This window comes from Alnus glutinosa, chromosome 6 (genome assembly GCF_958979055.1).
Source record: "Alnus glutinosa chromosome 6, dhAlnGlut1.1, whole genome shotgun sequence".
NCBI lineage: Eukaryota > Viridiplantae > Streptophyta > Magnoliopsida > Fagales > Betulaceae > Alnus > Alnus glutinosa.
Genome location: NC_084891.1, coordinates 708,119 through 729,143, shown reverse-complemented (window position 1 = coordinate 729,143; position 21,025 = coordinate 708,119). Strand labels below are relative to the sequence as shown.

The 21,025-nt window shown below is 34.5% G+C and overlaps 2 protein-coding genes and 3 long non-coding RNA genes across 5 annotated transcripts; all 5 read right to left on the bottom strand.

Moving 5' to 3' along the window:
• Positions 1-1,157: 1,157 nt before the first annotated feature.
• LOC133871807 (proteinase inhibitor PSI-1.2-like) lies at positions 1,158-2,426 on the bottom strand. Its single transcript, XM_062309232.1, has 2 exons — positions 2,302-2,426; positions 1,158-1,505 (listed from the first exon to the last, which is right to left on the bottom strand). Exons 1-2 carry the CDS (start codon positions 2,345-2,347, stop codon positions 1,306-1,308), a joined length of 246 nt encoding a protein of 81 aa, XP_062165216.1. The 5' UTR covers positions 2,348-2,426; the 3' UTR covers positions 1,158-1,305.
• Positions 2,427-5,957: 3,531 nt separating this feature from the next.
• Positions 5,958-6,411, bottom strand: LOC133871221 (proteinase inhibitor PSI-1.2-like). Its single transcript, XM_062308619.1, has 2 exons — positions 6,358-6,411; positions 5,958-6,163 (listed from the first exon to the last, which is right to left on the bottom strand). The coding sequence occupies exons 1-2, from the start codon at positions 6,401-6,403 to the stop codon at positions 5,967-5,969; spliced, it is 243 nt and encodes an 80-aa protein (XP_062164603.1). The 5' UTR covers positions 6,404-6,411; the 3' UTR covers positions 5,958-5,966.
• Positions 6,412-7,482: 1,071 nt separating this feature from the next.
• LOC133871728 (uncharacterized) lies at positions 7,483-8,432 on the bottom strand. Its single transcript, XR_009900865.1, has 2 exons — positions 8,317-8,432; positions 7,483-7,966 (listed from the first exon to the last, which is right to left on the bottom strand). It is a non-coding gene; the product is annotated as an uncharacterized LOC133871728 (long non-coding RNA).
• A 4,473-nt stretch (positions 8,433-12,905) lies between these two features.
• Positions 12,906-13,724, bottom strand: LOC133871832 (uncharacterized). Its single transcript, XR_009900881.1, has 2 exons — positions 13,642-13,724; positions 12,906-13,326 (listed from the first exon to the last, which is right to left on the bottom strand). It is a non-coding gene; the product is annotated as an uncharacterized LOC133871832 (long non-coding RNA).
• Positions 13,725-18,814: 5,090 nt separating this feature from the next.
• Positions 18,815-19,713, bottom strand: LOC133871368 (uncharacterized). The gene is made up of 2 exons (XR_009900849.1): positions 19,596-19,713; positions 18,815-19,269 (listed from the first exon to the last, which is right to left on the bottom strand). It is a non-coding gene; the product is annotated as an uncharacterized LOC133871368 (long non-coding RNA).
• Positions 19,714-21,025: the final 1,312 nt, after the last annotated feature.

The window sequence follows — 21,025 nt, the reverse complement described above, 5'->3', positions numbered from 1 at the left end:
CAATTTTTTACAAAATTCGTGAACTAGACACGAACCCAATACAAAATTAGTAAGTTATGGTAGATGATGATTTAATCTGTTTAATTAAATGAGTCGAGTTAGGAATAACCTATATAATCTTATACCGATTCATTGACACAATCCGAATTCGTCATGCAAACATGAATTACCACCGTAGCTTCTTTTAAAGCCCTCAAGCATATTTCAAGTCTGGTAAGAAATTAAATTGAGGAAAGGAAAAACAGTACTAAGAACTAACGTGCACGATACGAACATATATAACAGCTAGCTAATCCACGACACGCAAAAGCTCAAATCACTATATCTTTTTTATTTACTTGATATAATTACAATATATAATAAAATGTTTTTTTTTTTTTGAAAAATAATCAGAAAAATATTCAAAATAATACACGTACGGTCGCATATACAACTCTAGTGTCTTCTAAATTCTGGGGAGCAAATGGCTCAAAAGATTAGTTGGGACTTGAAGTGTCAAAAGATCAAATGCAGTCATTTACATAGCACTTTGTGTCAATCTCAAAAAGTGTCAAAATACTTCTAATTGCATTCCCAAGATGTCCGCAACTACTCTAATTTCTATTTCTATCCCGAGCCTTTATACCATTCTTTATATGCATTGCAATCAATATTTTAACACTCTTTTTTATGAGTGGGGTCAAATTTTCTTTCAGTAGGTGAGATCCACCACGTAAAATATTTAATTGAAATTAGGTGAATTGTGGAGTTAGAATTTGAACTCATAATATCTGGTTTTGATACCATGTTAATTAAATCATTATTTATCCTAACAGTTTAAGCTTATAAGAAAATGTAAATTTAATAATTTAATCAATATTTAACATAACTTTTTGCAACCCTAAATCACAACTAAATTTTGGAGAAAAAAAATAATGAGATAAGTAGAGTAATATACGAAAGAGAAATGATACAAATACATCCCCACACATCTTCATACAACCAAGTTTCAAATCCATTATTGAATTTGTGAAACATGCATTAAGTCTCATAAATTTAATGATAGATTTAAAAATAAAATGTGTAAGATATATTTATATGATTTCTCTTCACGAAACCACTATAAAAACAATACGGGCGATGCATTGGATCCATTGTATTTTCATAAATAAATAATATTCTAACAAACATAATTATTGTACATTAACATAACATAGAGACAATAATTAATGAAAGTCTCTATTAATTGTTTTATTCAATCAGATATTATTATGTTGCAAATTTAAGGTGATCACATCTCAGTGTCAACTGTCAACCGCCCCTTCTTCAAGTCCCGGTACAGATTGCAGTTCCATCAGCATAGTAAAGGGTGCACCCCTCTCCAGCAAAGCAGCAATTGCAGGCAGGAGGAGTAAGGTGCTCATTGCCTGAAGATGGGCAGGTCATGTATGCTATATCTGCAGTGCAAATTTGTGGGCATAGTTTTGCTCTTGCAGTTTCTGGATTCACGCTCAGTAGAATTGCACCTACACATCAATATGATCGAGAAAACAACATTTAAGAAACTTTTGTACGTAGTAATTGATGTTCACTAAACATGACTAGTGTATATGTTTTGTTTGATAACACTTTTTTCATTTTCTTATTATTGTTTTGTTTTTGTTTTTTCAAAACAAAAATATTATAAAAAATTTCACTTAATTAATCCTTCTGAATTATTGCCGCTTTTGCCATTACCCTCAAAAACTTAAAAAATTCTCAATTTAGTGCATCTATCTTTCAATTTTTTCCAATTTCACCAATCTGTTAGGATTTTTCGTTTAATCCTGTCAAAATTTTCAATATACCCATACTTTTATTTTTCTTATAAAATATATTAATAAACATGTCAAAGAATTTGGCGCAAGTATTTTTTTGCAAATCCCGTTAAATTTTGACCAATGCCTAAATCTTTGCAATTTTATTTCTTAAAAATATGGGTATTTTTGAGAATTTTGACACTCTTGTATTAGGATTCTCCGTTAAATCCTAACGGATGTGTGAAATTGAAAAAAAAATAAAATAAAATTGAAAGATGTATACACTAAGTTGAGAATTTATGAAGTTTAGGGAAGTAATTGGAAATGTGATGGAAGTTCATGGGGGTTAAGTGAAGTTTCTCCAAAATATTAACACATAATCCAAAACCCAAAATACTAAAAAATGACTTTCATTTTTATGTATATTAGATTATCAAAAATGAAAAACACAATAATCAATGGAAAAAGAAAAGCACAAAAGAGAAGATAATTGAAGAGGAGTACTGGGAGTATGATTACGTACCACACAAAAGGAGAAGATGTAAAACACCAAGTTTGTTGCCAGCCATGTTTCCCCTCTACCAATTTTGAGTTGTAACTTGTAATATTGCATATTTATAGTAATCCTTGTAATAAAATTAAAATAAAAAAAAAGTTGGCACATTCAACATTATCAGCTGCAACGTCTAGATCAATATATATATATATGGAAGGATGCATGCACCAAAGTCAAATTTGAAATAATTACGTGTGGCTTCATTCAACATACACAACTAGCCAATTGAAGCTAGAAGACATGAATATCATATCTTACGGGATATTGAGAATAGTGTGAACAAATAAAAAAAAAAAAAAAAAAGAAGGAAAAATTACTAAATGGACCTTAGAAGTCAACACTAGTGGCGGAATTATATAATATATAATCAAGTTCCGAATTTCCTTAGATAATAATTTCAAACTTAAGAGCAATATAATATATATATATATGCTCCTCGATCTTCATTGAAATTGGATTTGATTTTCTATGACGCACGAGTTCGATCTGCTCCAGAAAGTTAAACTCAACAAACTGAACAAAGACAGTTATATGTGTGAACAAGGTGTTATTGATCACTCCCTTGTAACCAATTTCCCGATTTATTTAGGAAAAAAAAAAGGTGTTATTGATCACACTTAACTTAAACATATCCTAATAAATTAATCCCTGAAAAAATATGGGTTTTATATATTTCTTTAACTTAAACATCACTTTGGTAATTAAGGTCCACGCAAAAGCTAGACAAATTGAAAAGGTCTATCACCTAATTAATCTCAACTCTTTGTATTATCCATTGGTTTCTTGAATTGTTCTTAGGAGTATTCAAGAGCTTTGATTTGTAATTAGACAAAAAGAAAAGAAAAAAAGAGCTTTGACTTAATTGTGGGCAGGAAAATTGGTAAATTATTAGTTTCCGAAAGGCAAGCTATCAAAGATGGACAACGATCATCTCTTGTTCATTTGAACTAGAGAGGAGCTAATTAGTATAAAAATACGAATAAAATTATCTTTTTCATTTTTTTAAGATAATTTTACTATTCCACTTAACCTAACATGCTCCTCTTCTCTTCATTTGAAACTGGAGCTAGAGGATCCAAATGCATCAAAGACTTGCAAACTTGCTTGTACAGTTTTGAGGCAGCGTAGACCCCCCAGTACTTATCCATAAAAACATTATTTACCAATCGAGATTAACCAAAAAGTCATTGTATTAAGGAAAAACAGAATCCCCTTCCTATCAATTAGGCATCTTACAATTTATTGGCAGGATAGTATTTTTTTAGCCTCGATCAATTTGGTAGATTCACACAATCTTCAATAACAAGCAATGCCTTACTACAAAGAATATATATATATATATATATATATATATATATATATATATATATATATATATATATATATATATATATATTCTTTTCTTAAAAATGTTTCGGGTATGTAGTCAATTTTTTTGCATTGATATATTTTTAAATTTATTATTAATTAATAAATTTATAAAAAAATTTCATTTATAACCCTTGATCTTTCATCACTTTTAAAAAAATTAACCTAAATTTTAAAAAATTAAAGTGTCAATTTAGAGTATTTATCTTTTAATTTATTTTTTAAAATTTTTTGTTAAATCTTATTAAAATTCTCGATATGAGAATGTTAACGCATGCCCTGGGTTTAGGGTTTCACATTTTGCTCGATCTAGTAAATAGTAATACACGGTCGGCGATATAGCTAGTTGTCTCTTCTATCTAGACTTGATCAATAACCTTATGTACTACTACGTTGTCTAGAGACAATGACCTACAACGCCAGCCTCCCTTCTTTCATGGCAGATTTGCCAATCTTGCAAAGTGTTCAAACCATCTCTAATATCATTCACAAGTTGTTCCAATTACTCCAATTTCTATCCCGAGCCTTCATAACATTCATTATCTGCATCGCATCTCCTTCGAGTATAATATTTTATAATCTCAAATCACGACTAAATTTTGCAAAAAATTAAAAAATAAAAATAATAATGAGACAATTACAGTACGTAAGTATCCTTCCTAAAAAAACTGTTAAGCTGCTGGAACAAAAGCTTAATAGGTTTCTTTGGTGTGGGAAGGATGCTAAAGCCAAAGCTAAAGTGGCTTAATTGGGACAAGGTGTGTGTTCCCAAGAAGGAAGGTGGTTTAGGTATTAAGAAGCTTGATATTTGGAACCAAGCTTCCATGCTTCACCATGTCTGGACTCTCTTTGCTAGATCCGGATCTTTATGGGTGGCGTGGATTGAAAATAATTTGTTGAAGGGGAGAAGTTTTTGGCAAGTATCCATCCCCCATAATTGCTCTTGGAGTTGGAGGAAATTGTTGAAACTTAGAAGTATAGCTAAGCAATTTCTTAGCTTCAAAGTTGGAGATGGCCGAAAGATTTTTCTGTGGTATGATGTGTGGCATCCTGAGGGTTGTCTCTTTGATAAGTATGGCTATAGGATGATTTATGATGCTGGCAGTGCAATTGGCCCTAAGGTGTCTTCCATTATTCAGGAAGGAGCTTGGTATTGGCCTAGTGCCAGATCGGACAGTTTGGTTCATGTACAAAGTAGGCTTCCTGAAATCCATATTGGCCGAGAGGATCTTCCTGTTTGGAGGTCTTCAACTGGAAAGTACTCTTGTGCTCAGACCTGGGATCACCTTCGACAAAGATTGCCAGAGGTTTAATGGTATCAGTTTGTCTGGTTTCCTTTGGCTATCCCTAAGCATTCTTTTATTCTTTGGTTGGTGTTTAGGGATGCTCTTATTACCAAGGAAAAGATGTGTACTTGGGGTTACACGGGTCCTACCTTGTGTCTCTTTTGTTTCGCTTGTCAGGAAAATCAAGACCACCTCTTTTTCAGGTGTAGTTTCAGCCGGCGTGTTTGGAGGAGTATTATGGCTGAATGCTTGATTTTTGATCCTCCTGTGGATTGGGAAGATATTGGTAGATGGAGTGAAGTTCATTTGAAGGGAAAGAGTTTGCATGCTACCATTTGTAGGCTCTGTTTGGGGGTTACTATATATCACCTTTGGAGACACCGAAATGACTTGTTGCATGGTAATACTCCTCGTTCAGAGGAGATTTTAGTTCAGCAAGTGAAATGGGAGGTTAGATCTAGATTGATTGCTAGATGCTCGGCTAAGAGGATTGTTCATAGCCGGATGCTAGTCAGGAAATGGAACTTACAACAATTATTTTCCTTGTAATTCTGTTTGTTGTTCATTTGGAGTTTTTGTAGCTATTGAATATAGCTAAAGGGTTCCAGCTCTGCTGGAGTGTATTCTTTTGATTTGTTTGGTTATAAAAGGTATTAATTCATCCAAAAAAAAAAAAAAAAAACAATTACAGTAATATACGAAACCACTATAAATCACTGTATTACACAAAATCAATTATATATGATACAATGAATCCATTGTATTTTCATAAATAATATTCGAACAAACATATATATATATATATATATATATATATATATATATATATATATTACATTAACATAACATATATAAAGACAATAAAGTCTATTGTTTTATTTTTTTAGATCTTATTATCATCAACTTTATGTTAACATATTTAACATCACATGTTAACACACCCACCACCCCCCCCCCCCCACCCTTCCCCCCCCCTTCTCAAGTAGCAGTACAGATTGAAGTTCCATCAGCAGAATAAAGGGTGCAGCCCTCTCCAGCTAAGCAACAATTGCAGGCAGGAGCAAGGTGTTCACTGCCTGAAGATGGGCAGGTCATATACGCTACATCCGAATAGCAAAATTGTGGGCATGCTTTTGCGAACATAGTTTCTGGATTGACGCTCAGTAGAATTGCACCTACTCAAGAAAACAAAAATGTTAACTAACCCAAAACATAAAATACTGAAAATTATTTTCACTTTTTTATATATATTAGATTATCATAAATAAAAAAACACAAAAATAAATGGAAAAAAAAGAAGAAGCACAAACGAAACAAACAGAAGAGCTAGAAGATAATTGAAGAGGAGTGGCCGGAGGAGCTTGATTACCACACAAAAGGAAAACATGTAATACACCAACTTTGTTGCAAGCCATATTTCCTCTCTATACCAATTTTAAGGTGTTAACAATATTGCATATATTTATAGTAGTAATCCTTGGAATAAAAAATTAAAGTTGGCACATGCATTCAACATTATCAGCTGCAACATCTAGGTGCATATGGAAGGATGCATGCACCAAAGTCAAGTGTGGCTTCAATATTAAACATAAACGTACAGCTAGCCAATTGGAGAAGATCGACATGCATATCTTACGGGAGGAGAATAGTGTAAAGAAAAAAATAATGAAAATTACTAAATGGACCTTAGAAGTCAAGTTCCTAATTTCCTTAGATAATAATTCCCCAAAATTAATTTTTTGTCCCCCCAAAAGTTTTCTGCTTTGATATATATTCTTCCATTAATTTGAGCGTGCATGGCCTATCAATGAAAGTTCTAGTTTATATGATTTTATTTTGTCTTATTTTATATTTTTTCTTACCTTTCTGTATTTTGTTTTTTATTTTATCTTGACTCGTTGAGAGTTGAGATTCGTTGAATGATTTGTATAAAAAGCTAGTTTATTTTTCCCAATGTTATTAACTAGCCCTCACGGGAAGCCAACTCCGTGGTGATTTCTAAAAAAGAAAAAAGAAAAAAAAAGGGATTTGTGGGTTGTTTAATTAACTTGTTTAGGAATCCTAACCAATCATAGGAATGTTACGTTAGATCGTACAAATTTAATTATGGTGTCTAACCAACTGATTCTTCTTGAAATCAACCTAGGTAGGGATTTTCAATCATGCTTTAATTACAAGCATAGTCGTTTTCACATTTGTTGTGTTAAAATATTAATTAAATAATTAAATTTATTATTTTTTTATCAATTTAAACTTTTGGGATAATTAGTGATTTAATATGGTATTATATAATAGGAGTTTTAAGTTTGAACCCAAACTCCACGTACAGTTTATCTCTCATTTCAATTAAATATTTTACGTGTCGAGTCTCACTTGTTTGGGATTTATCGAAATTTGCTTAAACAATCTCGAGCAAGCTAGAGTTTTTGTTGAAGTGTCCACCAGACTAGCTAGAGAAATGTTGGAGAAATTGAGATAACAAAAAGATCCAAAATAAACAAAAGAACATTCATTGAATTTACGTGATTGCAATCATAAAGCACAAAGGGCTAAATCTTTATTGCACAATTTGGCAACTCACTAAAACGACATGATACTGTAGAAATACAAGTGCAATTAATATAAGCAATACAAATACAATACAATAGTACGACAAGTACAATTCATTGTCTCTATGTTACAACACATAGACACCTTTATGTTGCAAACCAAATGTGAGTACTAGCAACCATGTTTAACAGATATCGCATGTCCATCCCTTCAAGCCCCAGTGGCAGTGGCAGTACACATTGAAGCTCCAGAAGCATAATAAATGGTACAGCCCTGTGGAGCATAGCAACAATTGCAGGGCGAATTAAGTTTCTGAGTGCCCGAAGACAGGCAGGTCATGTACCCACCTTCATTTGCTATGCATGCATAGCTAGGGCATGCTATTTTTGCCCTCACAGTTGCTGAATTGACGCTCAGTAGAATTGCACCTACTCATCAAAATGCCACGTAAACAACTACATCGATCAGTTTGTAAAATATTGCAATAAAAATTATAATATACCAAATTGTTTCCTAGAATTTTTCATGCAAAAGTTTGCATTCAATTCGTGGAGTGTGATACATTTGTAGTTATGTGTCAAATATCATGGATATAAATATTAAATGATACATCTTGTCATTGTTATCCATGGACACATATTTGTATGTGTCCATCAAAAACATTAAAATCAACAGGGGAAAAAAAAACAAGAAAAAAAAAAAACGTAAAAGCTAAACCAAACAAAAGAGAAGGTAATTCGAGATCATAACAATATATTGAAAAGGAGTAGGAACTTACAACACAAAATGAGAAGATATATTAAACCAATTTTGTTTCCTGAAGCCATATTTCCTCTATCAATTTTTAGGCGTTAACGTTTTGTATTTATACTACTCCTTTGAAGGGTTTTTGTTTTTTTTTTGGAATTTGGTATATTCAACTATATATATATACTCTTAGCAGTTGAAACATCAGGCCAGGTATGGAATCATCATAACATGGTTTGCATGCACCAAAGTCAACTTTACAAGATGCATTTGAACACTAGTTAATTATGGCTGCGGTCAACATTTTAGAAGCCAACAAATGGCGGAATATAACCAAGTTCCTCATTTGCTCAGATAATAAAAATTTCCAACTTAAAAGCAGATGCTCTTTTTCATTGAAATGGGATTTGATTATTCTATTTGATATACTTGTTAGTTAGTCTATTTATGTGATTAGGATTCTAAATTTTCAAACTGGTGATCACTTTTCTTGTCGTTCTTTTGCTTCTCTAGCTAAAAGTAGTCTAGATCTTAATATGCTTTATTTGTCTTATTATCTTTTTCCTCATCCTTTTTTATTTTCTCTTTATTTTTCTATTCTATCTACACTCTTCAAGATTCATTGAATAATTTTTATAAAACGCATGATACTTTATAAAAAGGTTTTTTTTTTCCCCCAATGTTGTTAGCCCCGACGGGATGCCAACTCCCTAGTGATTTCGGGAATGAGCAATTAACAAATGAACTTGTGGGTTCCTAATATTATATATATATATATATATATATATATTTCTTGTACACATCTCTTCTTATATGTATCATTAATTAATATCGTTTTTCCATCGTTTCCTAATATCGTCTAGTGTATTTGTATTTTGGTTACGGCGAAAAAAAAAAAAAAAAAAAAAATTCCAACCAAATTTGTGAAAGAGTGAAGTTCAAATAAATAAAATTTAGTGACCAGATTGACTCAATCTCTGGTCTGTGATTGAGGCCCCAAAACATATTGGCAGTAAATTCTTTTCATCGCTAGCTAGTGTACTCATTACGTACAGGAAGAAATATGGTCGAAATTAAAACCATGAATCCTACTATCCTAGTCAAAAGGGCAACTTCCTTATAAATTGATGGGGGTGATGAGGCAATTCACGTGGTACTGTCATGTCGATCATATAGACTATTACGTTAATTTATAAGAGACTTGCAGTAAAAGTTGTAGTATGTACCTCTAACAACACTCTAGTAAAAATTATAACTGTCCTTAGAAATCATTATGGATTGCTGGTACGGATATTACAACTTTTACTATAAGTCCCTTACGAACTGATATGGCGGTCCACATGGCATTTACCTCATTTGCCACTAAACAACTTAATTTACATCATCGGCCTCGATTTAGAGTATGGCTCGCGTCATGTGTCATGTGCGCACAAGTCGCAATCTGAGGTGCCACATCAGTAATTCGGTTCGCGTTGTACCTTTAACTTGTGTCATGTGTGCACAGGCACATGACACAAACCAAAACCTTGAGTTAGAGTGGAACTTGCGTCTTGTGCACATAGGACGCAAAATGTTGCTGCCACACCAATCTAATTTGGCAATGCGTGGCACTTCCAGCTTTTGTCATGTGTGCACAGGAACCAAAACAAAAATCAAATTCTTGAATTAAAGTATAGCTTACGTCCTGTGCCATGTGGGCATACGACACAAGATAGGGGTTCCACACCCGTAGTTGGGGATGCGTGGCACGGCACCCCCATCCCAGCTTGTGTGATGTGTGCACAAACACAAAACAAAATCTAAAGCCTTTGCGATAACTGTAATTTGACTTAAAACCCTAATTTTGAATTCCTAAACTACACCGTTTGATCATTGTACAGAGACCTCTCTCTCACTTTCTCTCTCTTGACTGCAAGATGAACAAAGGAATAAGGTTTATAAGGTTTATAGGGCCTTTTTTGAAAACAACCCCTTGTTTTCTAAGTTTTTGGACTTATTATTTTTGCATGAAGTTTGTCACAATACGGTTCACATACCGTTATGACAGTAGTTTCAGATAAGGTTGCTGACGTAGATTATTAGAACGATGGCTGACGTAGACTATTAGAACGATGGGCAAAGGTTTCTTATGGTTTGACGTGGCATTCTTCAATCGTTTTATGAATCGATCGAATGGTGCACTTAAATCTTAATATTTTAAGTGCTTTTTTTGTTTTGTTTTGTTTTTTTTTTTAAGTCTTTGTCTCTTTTAGAGTCTCGATCTATTGTTTGTTTCCCAATTTATATTACTAGTTCTCCTTAATTAAGAAAATTATTTACGTACTTTCTTTTTTTTTTTTTGAACAGAAACGGAATCTATCATTGATGAATAACCCAAGGCTTACAACTTGAAAATAAAGGACAAACCCCCCATTCTCTAAACCAGAAGGATCTGGCTTAAAAAACAGCTGTCTAAGCAGAAATACAACTTTTACAAGAAAGTAATTTGAGCCTCTTTTACATTAACGCTCACTTTCTAAAGAAAAGAGACCAGATCTAGCAATTAGCCACCAAATATTCCCGTAAAAATTGAACCCAACAGAAGCAAACTGTGACCCAAGCAAAGAGAAAAAAACATACGACACTAAAGCAGAGACCCCTCAAAACAAGCTGCCGGCAGTGGAAGAAAAGGGCCAAGAAGCCAGACGACGGCGCGTGAGGGACACGCGCCAACACCGGTGCCACCCAGATAGAGAACCGACGCCGGACGACCGAAAACCGCCGAGATCGGCCTGAAAAAAGCGGCCCACACGCGCACCAAACAACGGAGAGCCCACTGGCATGTGGGAACAACGCGCCGGTCACCGGCGACCGACAGGGCCGGATCTAGCTGCGGCTGGGGCGGAAGGCGACGGATAACGCGGCTGGGTGGCGCGTGTCAGTCAGAATTGGGCGAGGATGAGCAGATCTGGCTTCCAAAATCTAAAGAAAACAAGGTGAAAGAACGGGCCAAAAACCATCCCGTCGACGACACGAACACTCGACCAATCCCCCAAAGAAGACAACTTGAGATGAGAAATCCTGCCAAATAAAAGAAAACAAACAAATAACGACACATAAAATCCACCATAGCCTAGAAAGGCTAGGGGAAAATCTAGCCTCCACCGGATCTAGCCGGGAGGAACAAAAGCTCCACAACCCTAAAGGTTAGAAGACAAACTAACCCCACTGAACCAACTCAGGGGGAACAAAAACTCTCTGACTCACGAGGAGTCAGAGGAAAATCACCACCGGGAGGGAGAGGCAAGAAAACCACCCCCTCCCGAAGAAAACCAAGCTCTCAAGACTTTTTTCTCTCTAGGGTTATTGCCAAAAGGCCCTGTTGTAAAAAATTGTTGTGCAGCTAACATAAAATTATTTACATACTATTACTTATTTATTTGAATTTTGTATTTTTTTTCTCCTTTGATTATTATTTACAGATGTTATTAGATTTCTCTTTTGTAATTTACCACCTTTTTGTTCGGGGTATTATGCATATTTTAAAAAGGGAAAGTAATTTATTAAGGATCTGCCGCCTTCTGTATTAATTTATATCCTCATAATCAACTTTTCTTATTGATCCCTTACCTTCGGTGATTTCCAAATCAGTGATTAGAAGACTCCACTTGCCAATTAGAGATGGGAACGATAATTCTATAAATGAAGGTAATAACTCCCCATGCAGGTACGTTCACTTTCACTCTCTTTACCTACATTCTACCAATTTACTTCCTCATCCACCTACTAGCTTAAGCATGAAAGGTGCTTCCGCTGCTACTCTCTACGAGCCACCCGGCCTAACCTTTTATGTCTTTCTTGAAGGTCTCTTCTACCAGACGTTTGGTGTGAGGTCATGTTTTAACAATTGGCGCCATATGGGATAATTGTTATTGTAGTTCCTAGAGCATTCTTAGTTACTTCACCAAATTTTATTAGCCAAAATAACTAAAAACTTCTATATCAAACACACGGTCCAGGAGCGGTCAAGATGGACAGACAACTGGCACCTCCGTCTTGCAAAACCCCTCAAACTACGATAGTCGACGTTGCTGATAAGCAATTTCATTTAAAGCCAATGCCTTAATTCAAAACTGGTCATATCTATTCAAACATTTACACGCCCAACTTTCATATAGCATCCATTTTCGTTAGTACCTCTTCGTTCTCTTTCATTTTCTGGCTTGTTAACGAGTATTTTATGAAATAATCATATGTATGACAAAGAATTTGCAACTCTTTCATATTTCCAAACTGCTGAATTTCTAAGTACTAACAAGTTTCATATTTCTTACTCGATCAAGTTTTTAATTGTTAAATTAACGCGTGAGATTTTAATTTAAATAAGAAGAGAACGACGGAAACAAAATTTAAACTCAAAGCTTTTATTAGGATATCATATTAAATTACCATCTTTTCTTAAATCATAAACCGATGGAAAATTGTGAATTTAATTAATATCTTAATATAATTTATATTTCATATTTCATATAGTTAGAAATTCGTTGGAGAGTACTGTGCTTAATTAAATAATCTTGAGTCAAAGTTTTTGTTAAAGTATCCAATAGACGAGAGAAATTGAGATAACAAAAAGATACAAAATAAACAAAAAGAACACTCATTGAATATAAGTGATCGCACACATAGTGATAGAGTACAAAAGAGTCTATATATGAAAAGACATGATATTGTAAAGGTACAAATGCAATGTAGGCAATACAATTCATTGTCTCTATGTAACAACACAGACAACTTTATTTTGCAAACCAAATGCGAGTACTAGCAAACATGTTTAACATCCATGTCTATCGATCCCTTCAAGTGGCAGTACAGATTGAAGTTCCAGAAGCATGATAAATAGTGCAGCCCTTCGGAGCATAGCAGCAATTGCAGGGCGGATTAAGTTGCGTACTGCCCGAAGATGGGCAAATCATATACCCACTCATACTCGCCATGCATGGATAAAGTGGGCATATTGTTCTTGCGCTTACAGTTGCTGGATTGACACTTAGTAGAACTGCACCTACTTGTCAAAATGTCACGTGGACTAACACGTCAGTTTGTAAAGAGTTGTAATAAAAATATTAATTAGTACGCCAAGCATTTTCTTAGAAATTTTTTGCTGGCAAAAGTTTGTACTCCGTGGAGTGTGATAGTTCCTTAGGTATGTGTTGAACATCATGCATGCATTATACATCAATCTTGTCATTGTTATGTTATCTATATATGGACACTAGATTATCTAAAGTAAAAATCAACCGAGAAAAAAGTATAAGCTAAACAAAGAAAAGAGAAGATAAATCGAGATGACATAAATTGAAGAGGAGTAGGAGCTTACTAGACAAAATGAGAAGATATATTACACCAACTTTGTTTCCTGAAGCCATATTTCCTCTATGAATTTTGAAGTGTTAAGGTTTCATATTTATAGTACTCCTAAGAAGATTTTTTGTTTTTTTTTTTTTGTTTTTTAATTATAAAAGAAGTTGGTATATTCAACTCTTAGGAGTTGTAACATCACGTATGGAATCATTATATACATGGGTTGCATGCACCAAAGTCAACTTTACAAGATGCATTTGAACACTAATTAATTATGGCTACATGCTGTCAAAATTTTAGAAGCCAACAATGGTGGAATCAAACCAATTTAGTTCCTCATTTGCTTATATAATAATTTCCAACTTAAAAGCAGATGCTCTTTTTCACTGAAATCGGATTGAAGTACTATTTCATTTGATATGCTTGTTAGTTAGTCTATTTATGTGATTAGGAATTATAATTTTCAAGCAGCTGATGATCACTTTTCTGGTTCTTTTGCTTCTCTAAGAGTCTAGCTAGATGTTAATATGCTTTATTTGTCTTATTATCCTTTTCTTCATCCATTTCTTTTGCTTCTCTAACAATGGTGGAATGATTTTTAAAAAATGCATACTCAAGGCACTAATTATATATGTAGATCCTCATCAGTTCTGGATGATGCGTTCCAATTGAGAAGACTTCGATTAATTTTAGTTTGCGATTTGTCTAAAATTAATGTTACGTACAAAGTAAAATCAATATGCAACTAAAAAGGGTCTTGCATGTTGTGTGAATATAATCATCTCCATTTCACTTGAAACTGAGAGTATTTATTTTATTGCATTTAGCTGAGTACATACACTACAAAACAAAGATGAATTATTGATAATTTTTTTCTAGACGGTTTCTAAAACTGTCTAGAATTAAATTGTTAGAGACGGCTTTTTTAGAACCGTCTGTAAAAAAAATTAATAAACCGTCGGGAAATTTACATTTCCTCGTCTACAACTTTTTTTTTTTTTTTTATGTAGAAATATTCCGCTCAATCCTGCCTCTTTATTCTTTCTCCCTTTTTTTTTTTTTTTTCTCTCATCTTTTCTCCCATCTTTCCTTCTTCTTCGTTCTTTCTCTTTCTTTTTTTTTTGACCGAAACACTGAGAGAGAGAGAGAGAGAGAGAGAGAGAGGGAGATCATAGAGAGAGAGAGAGAGAGAGAGAGAGAGAGAGAGAGAGAGATTCGCTAACAGGATCTGGACGGCGACGGGATCTGGATGGAACAGCAAGATCTAGACTACAGGAGAGAGTGCAGGAGTTGGAGTGTCGGATCTGTCAAACTCACGCTGGTGTGAGTGGGTTTCCAGCCGAAACCCACACTCGGCCAGATCTCTGGCAGGAATACATGAAGAGATCCAGCCGGATCCTTTTTCTTTTTTGGGTAAGTGAAATTCTTAGGTTTGATTTACATTTTGTGTTCATTTTGAGTTTTGATTGTGATGATTCACGGCTAAAATAAGGGGTTGTGAAAATTTTTGGGTTTGATTTGTGAAGGATTTGTAAAAAAATTTTGGTTTGATGTGTAGGCCGAATACTTGATGCTTTTGAGAAAAAGAACAAGAAGGCCGGATACTTGATGTGTAGGTTCATGATGTGTAGGTCGTGGGTTTATGAAGGATTTCTACAGAAGGCTCAGTGTGTATGGCCATGGGGCGGATCAGAGCGGTTTTTTCGTCCTTTCTGAACCCGCCCCGCACTCCTGCGGGATGAGGAAATTGGACCCGTGAACAGCTAAAAAGTAGTGAAATCCATGCGGTGCAGGCATGGGCGGGGCGGGTATGTGCGAGGCTGGGGGCGCGGGTTTATGGGGCAGGGCAGGTTCAGCTGCGTTGTTCACTCATATCCCTGAAGGCTGAAGCAAGCGAGTTAGCGTCAGTCTTCACTCTTCAGATGCGATATTTGCAAGGCAAGCATGAAGCCCGGGCATGACCGTCTACCGGACCCAAACAAGGTGAACTTAAAACGGTGAAGGCTGAAGCATCGATATTTGCATGGCTAGTCAGAAACCTCTTCGGCAAAAACTCTTCCAGGACCGGCTAAACCCTTGGGTCTCTATGCAACATCCAGACATTGACGAACACACGGGTTCCCTTCAAAACATCATACCCACGACGGCGAAGATCGGCGTTGGAGCAGTGTGAAGAGAGGAGAAAAAGGGACTAGGGAGGGCCGGGAGGCTGTGCGGCGTAGAGGTGGAAGTGTGGAACTCTCTGGAACTTGGAAGAAAAGAGAAAAGAAAATCAATTAGGGGCGGCGCTAGGGTTAAGAAGTAAGAACTTTTGGGTTTTTTTTTTTTTAATATTTATATGGTGCGGTGCGGGGTAGGGCGGGTCCTCGAGATTTTCGGAAATGCCGACCCGCAAACCGCACCGCACCTTGCGGATTGCTGGGAATAGGAACGAGAACCGAATTGAAAGTTTATGTGTTTTTGCGGGGCGGGTTTCTCTGAGCGGGTCGATTTTTGCGAGTCCTGCACACCCCTATCAGTGTGGGAACGCTATTTCCATCCCCTCTGTCGTCGACCTGGCGGCACCGTTGACGAAAATGAATCGAGACAGAACCAAAAAAAAAAAAATCTAGAAAATAAATAAATAATTAAAAAAGAAAAGAAAAGAAATATTAATTAATGATATTAATATATATATATATATATTGAGACAGGAAAAAAAAATAAGGGAAAAAAAAAGAGAAGAAGATTATTAATTCTGGACAGTTTGGTCCCAAACCGTTTAGAACTAATTCTGGACGGTTTGCCCAAACCGTCCATAACTCGAATTTCCGACCCATATTTTAGGATGGTTTTAAACCGTCTGGACTTTGTTCCAGACGGTTTTTTGCCATTTCAAATCGTCCATAAATCTTGAATTTTTTATAGTGATAGTGCCATATATTTTAAATATGATGTCACATGTCATTTAAAATTTTAAATAATGTGATAATATATATGAGTATCTACTGCATATTTATTCTAAAACTATATCACAATGCTTATGTGCAGTCCTAATCAATCTTTATTTTTTTTTATTTTTTTTTCATAAGGATTGATCCGATGGTTGATTGGGACTATTGCGTCAGCATTATAAGATAAAAATTTGAAGTAATGCTATTTAGTAGATTGTTATACGACTGTCATACAATTGGGATGACATGGCCTCAAAAATCAGCTATTCATTTTTAATTTTTTTTTAACAAGTTTTGATACAATGGCTGATTTCCAATTTTACATCATCAAATTGTATGACAATCGCATAACAATCCACTAAATAGTATTACTAAAAAATGTAGTTAATTTCTAGCATTATTTTATATATGCTCACAATTAAATCTATACATTTTAATATTATAAGGAAAATGTGCTTTTGCAACAAACAACCATAGCAACTCTTGCTGAAAGAGAAAGCTACCGAAAAACCTTAGGTTTTCTTCTATCTCCATTGTGAGAGTAGCCACCTCCTTTGTGAGGTTTCTCCGGGGAGGAGATATATATGGAATCTTTCTCCATTCTTATCACTCTTCTCTGTTTCTTTTATCATGCTTTTGTTGTTTTTTTCGGTGTTTTTTGGTGTGCTTTCCAATCAGACTAGGAGCTCCGGCCTCCTTTATACTCACTGCTCAGCATCTGTACTGCTTCTGTTCATTCACCATTGTGCTGCGCCTCTCGCCTCCTTCCTGAAATTGGTTGGGTTTTTAGATCTAGTTTTTTCAGAACTAGATCTACTCTCTTTTGTCAATTTCACCCCTACACACGCCTGTCCACAATGCTCTCTGGCCACCCAGCTTTCCAATGCCGCCCTCTACACCCTGATCCAACCACCATGCACCAGTGCGTGGATCCCACGTACCGGCTAGGGTTCTCTGACGTCTGTGTCCAAGCTGTTGCTGTTGTTTGCTGGATTTTTTCTTTCTTGCTATATTTCTTGTGGTGTATTTTCGTAACTTTATTTGTTTTTTGCTATTCTTTTTGTGTTGTGGGTTATTGTCTCTTTGTTATTTTCAAGTGGGGGTTCAGATAGGTTCGCCTTAATTTGTGCCCCTTTTGCTTCTGTAACTGCCTTAAGCGACCTATTGAGAGAACCGAGTCACTTGTTTGACCAATTTCCTATCATTTGTAATTATTTCATTAGTGTTTTAGTTTGTTTTGGGTCTATTGCAGGGGAGCCTACCCCATTTTTGTTTATAAGATTGTCCACTCCTTTTTTCTTTTGGACGAGGAGTGAGAATGATCATCTTTTGTAACTCTTTCCTAATTCATTTTTTTAAAAAAAAGAAAATTAATAATAATAATAATAAACCATAGCAAAATCTGCCTCCTTAGTGATATTTGTTAGCTATACATGTAACAAAGTCTACAATGGCGTGTGAAGAAAGCCTCCTCGAGACTAGCAGCATACGTGTTCATTTACACCCCCACTCAAGGCATCACAACTTGTGTCCTATGTACACAGGTACATGACACAAATTAAAGTCTTGAGTTAGAGTATGGCTTGCACCCTGTGTCTTGTACGCATAGGACACAAGCTAGAGGTACCACAACAGTAATTGGGGACGTGCGGCACCCCAGATTGTGTTTTGTGAGCTAGGACGCATGACACAAACTAAAACCTTATTGTTAGAGTATGGCTTATACGTGTCATGTGTCGTATGTGCACAAGACGCAAGTTGAGAGTATCATATTAGTAATTAAGACCTCGTGATACCTTCAATTTGTGTCATATGTATGACAAAGAATTTGCAACTCTTTCATATTTCCAAACTGCTGAATTTCTAAGTACTAACAAGTTTCATATTTCTTACTCAAGTTTTTAACTGTTAAATTAACGTGTGAGATTTTAATTAAATAAGAGGAGAATGACGAAGACAAGATTTAAATTCAAAACTTTTATTAGGATATCATATTAAATTACCACTTTTTCTTAAAGCATAAACTGATGAAAAATTGTGAATTTAATTATTTAATTAATATCTTACTATAATATATATATATATATATATGTGTGTGTGTGTGTGTGTGTGTGTGTGTGTGTGTGTCATATTTCATAAAGTTAGAAGTTTGTTGGAGAGTATTGTGCTTAAACAATCTTGAGCCAAAGTTTTTGTTAAAGTATCCAACATATAAGAGAAATGTTAGAGAAATTGAAATAACAAAAAGATACAAAATAAGCAAAAAGAACACTCGTTGAATTAAAGTGATCGCACACATAGTGATAGAGTACAAAAGGGTCTATATATATGAAAGACATGATATTGTAGAGGTACAAATGCAATATAGGAAATACAAATACAAATAGGATGATAAGACAATACAATTCATTGTCTATATGTAACAACACACACATACAACTTTATTTCGCAAACCAAATGTGAGTACTAGCAAACATGTTTAACATCGCATGTCCATCGATCCTTTCAAGTGGCAGTACACATTGAAGTTCCAGAAGCATAGTAAATGGTGCAGCCCTTCGGAGCATAGCAGCAATTGCAGGGCGGATTAAGTTGCGTACTGCCTGAAGATGGACAGATCATATACCCACTTGTACTTGCCATGCATGGATAAAGTGGGCATATTGTTCTTGCGCTCACAGTTGTTGGATTGATGCTTAGTAGAATTACACCTACTCATCAAAATGCCACGTAAACTAACAAGTCAGTTTGTAAAGAGTTGTAGTAAAAATTATAGTACGCCAAACATTTTCTTTGAAATTTTTGCATGCAAAAGTTTGCACTCCGTGGAGTGTGATAGTTCCATATATAGGTATGTGTTGAATATCATGCATGCATTATATATACATCAATCTTGCCATTGTTATGTTATCTATATATGGACACTAGATTAATTATCAAAAGTAAAAATCAACCAAGAAAAAAGTATAAGCTAAACAAAGAAAATAGAAGATAAACTGAGATGACATAAATTGAAGAGGAGTAGGCCGGAGCTTACTGCACAAAATGAGAAGATACATTACACCAACTTTGTTTCCTGAAGCCATATTTCCTCTATGAATTTTGAAGGGTTAAGGTTTCGTATTTATAGTACTCCTAAGAAGATTTTTATTTTTTATTTTTTTAAATTATAAAAGAAGTTGGTATATTCAACTCTTAGGAGTTGTAACATCAGGTATGGAATCATCATATACATGGGTTGCATGCACCAAAGTCAACTTTACAAGCTTGCATTTGAACACTAATTAATTATGGCTATATGCTATCAAAATTTTAGAAGCCAACAATGGTGGAATATAACCAATTAAGTTCCTCATTTGCTTAGATATAATTTCCAACTTAAAAAGTAGATGCTCTTTTTCATTGACATCAAATTGGAGTACTATTTCATTTGATATGCTTGTTAGTTAGTCTATTTATGTGATTAAGAATTATAATTTTCAAACAGCTGATGATCACTTTTTTGGTTCTTTTGCATCTCTAAGAGTCTAGATGTTAATATGCTTTATTTGTCTTATTATCCTTTTCCTCATCCATTTCTTTTGCTTCTCTAACAATGGCGGAATGATTTTTATAAAACGCATACCGAAAGAGGCGCTTATGCATATCCTCATCAATTCTGGATGATGCATTCCAATTGAGAAGACTTTGATTTTAGTTTGCGATTTGTATAAAATTAATGTTATAAGTAAAATCAATATGCAATTGAAAAGGGTGATGTTGTGTGAATATGACCATCTCTATTTCACTTGAAACTAAGAGTAACTATTTTATAGTTAAATTTTTATTTGAGTTAAATATTATTTATCTCCTTAAATTATTTTATAGTTAGAGTATTTTTGGATTACGGTGAAGTTAGGAATTCGATGAAAATTGTATTGCATTTGATAAAGATTAGATTACCTTGAATTTAAAGATTTGATGATATTGAATCACCTTAAATTAAGGGATTTGATTAGTATTATATTTCATCTGTAAACTCTATAAATAGAGCTTTTTGTATTGTATACTCATCGATCAATCAATAAGAGTATAATGTAACTCTTTGAGCTTTATAATTTATCCTGTGGACGTAAATCATAAACCCAACCACGTAAAATTTTTGTCCCTATTTTATTATTCCACACTTTATTTTTAATTTCTTTTAGGTTTATGTTTTCTTTCAGATACTAAGGCTAATTTTCAAAACCATATCATCAAATAAAAAATGTAGTTTCTAATATTATTTTATATATATATATATATATATATATATATATATATATATATATATATATATATATATATATATATATATATATATATACATATACATATATATAGCCTCCCTGAGACCAATAGATCGACAAGGCCTTCCCAAGACGATCAAGAAAGTCCATTCGAAGCTTACCAGAGAAATTTTCCTACAATTTAACGGAATAGAGTTTC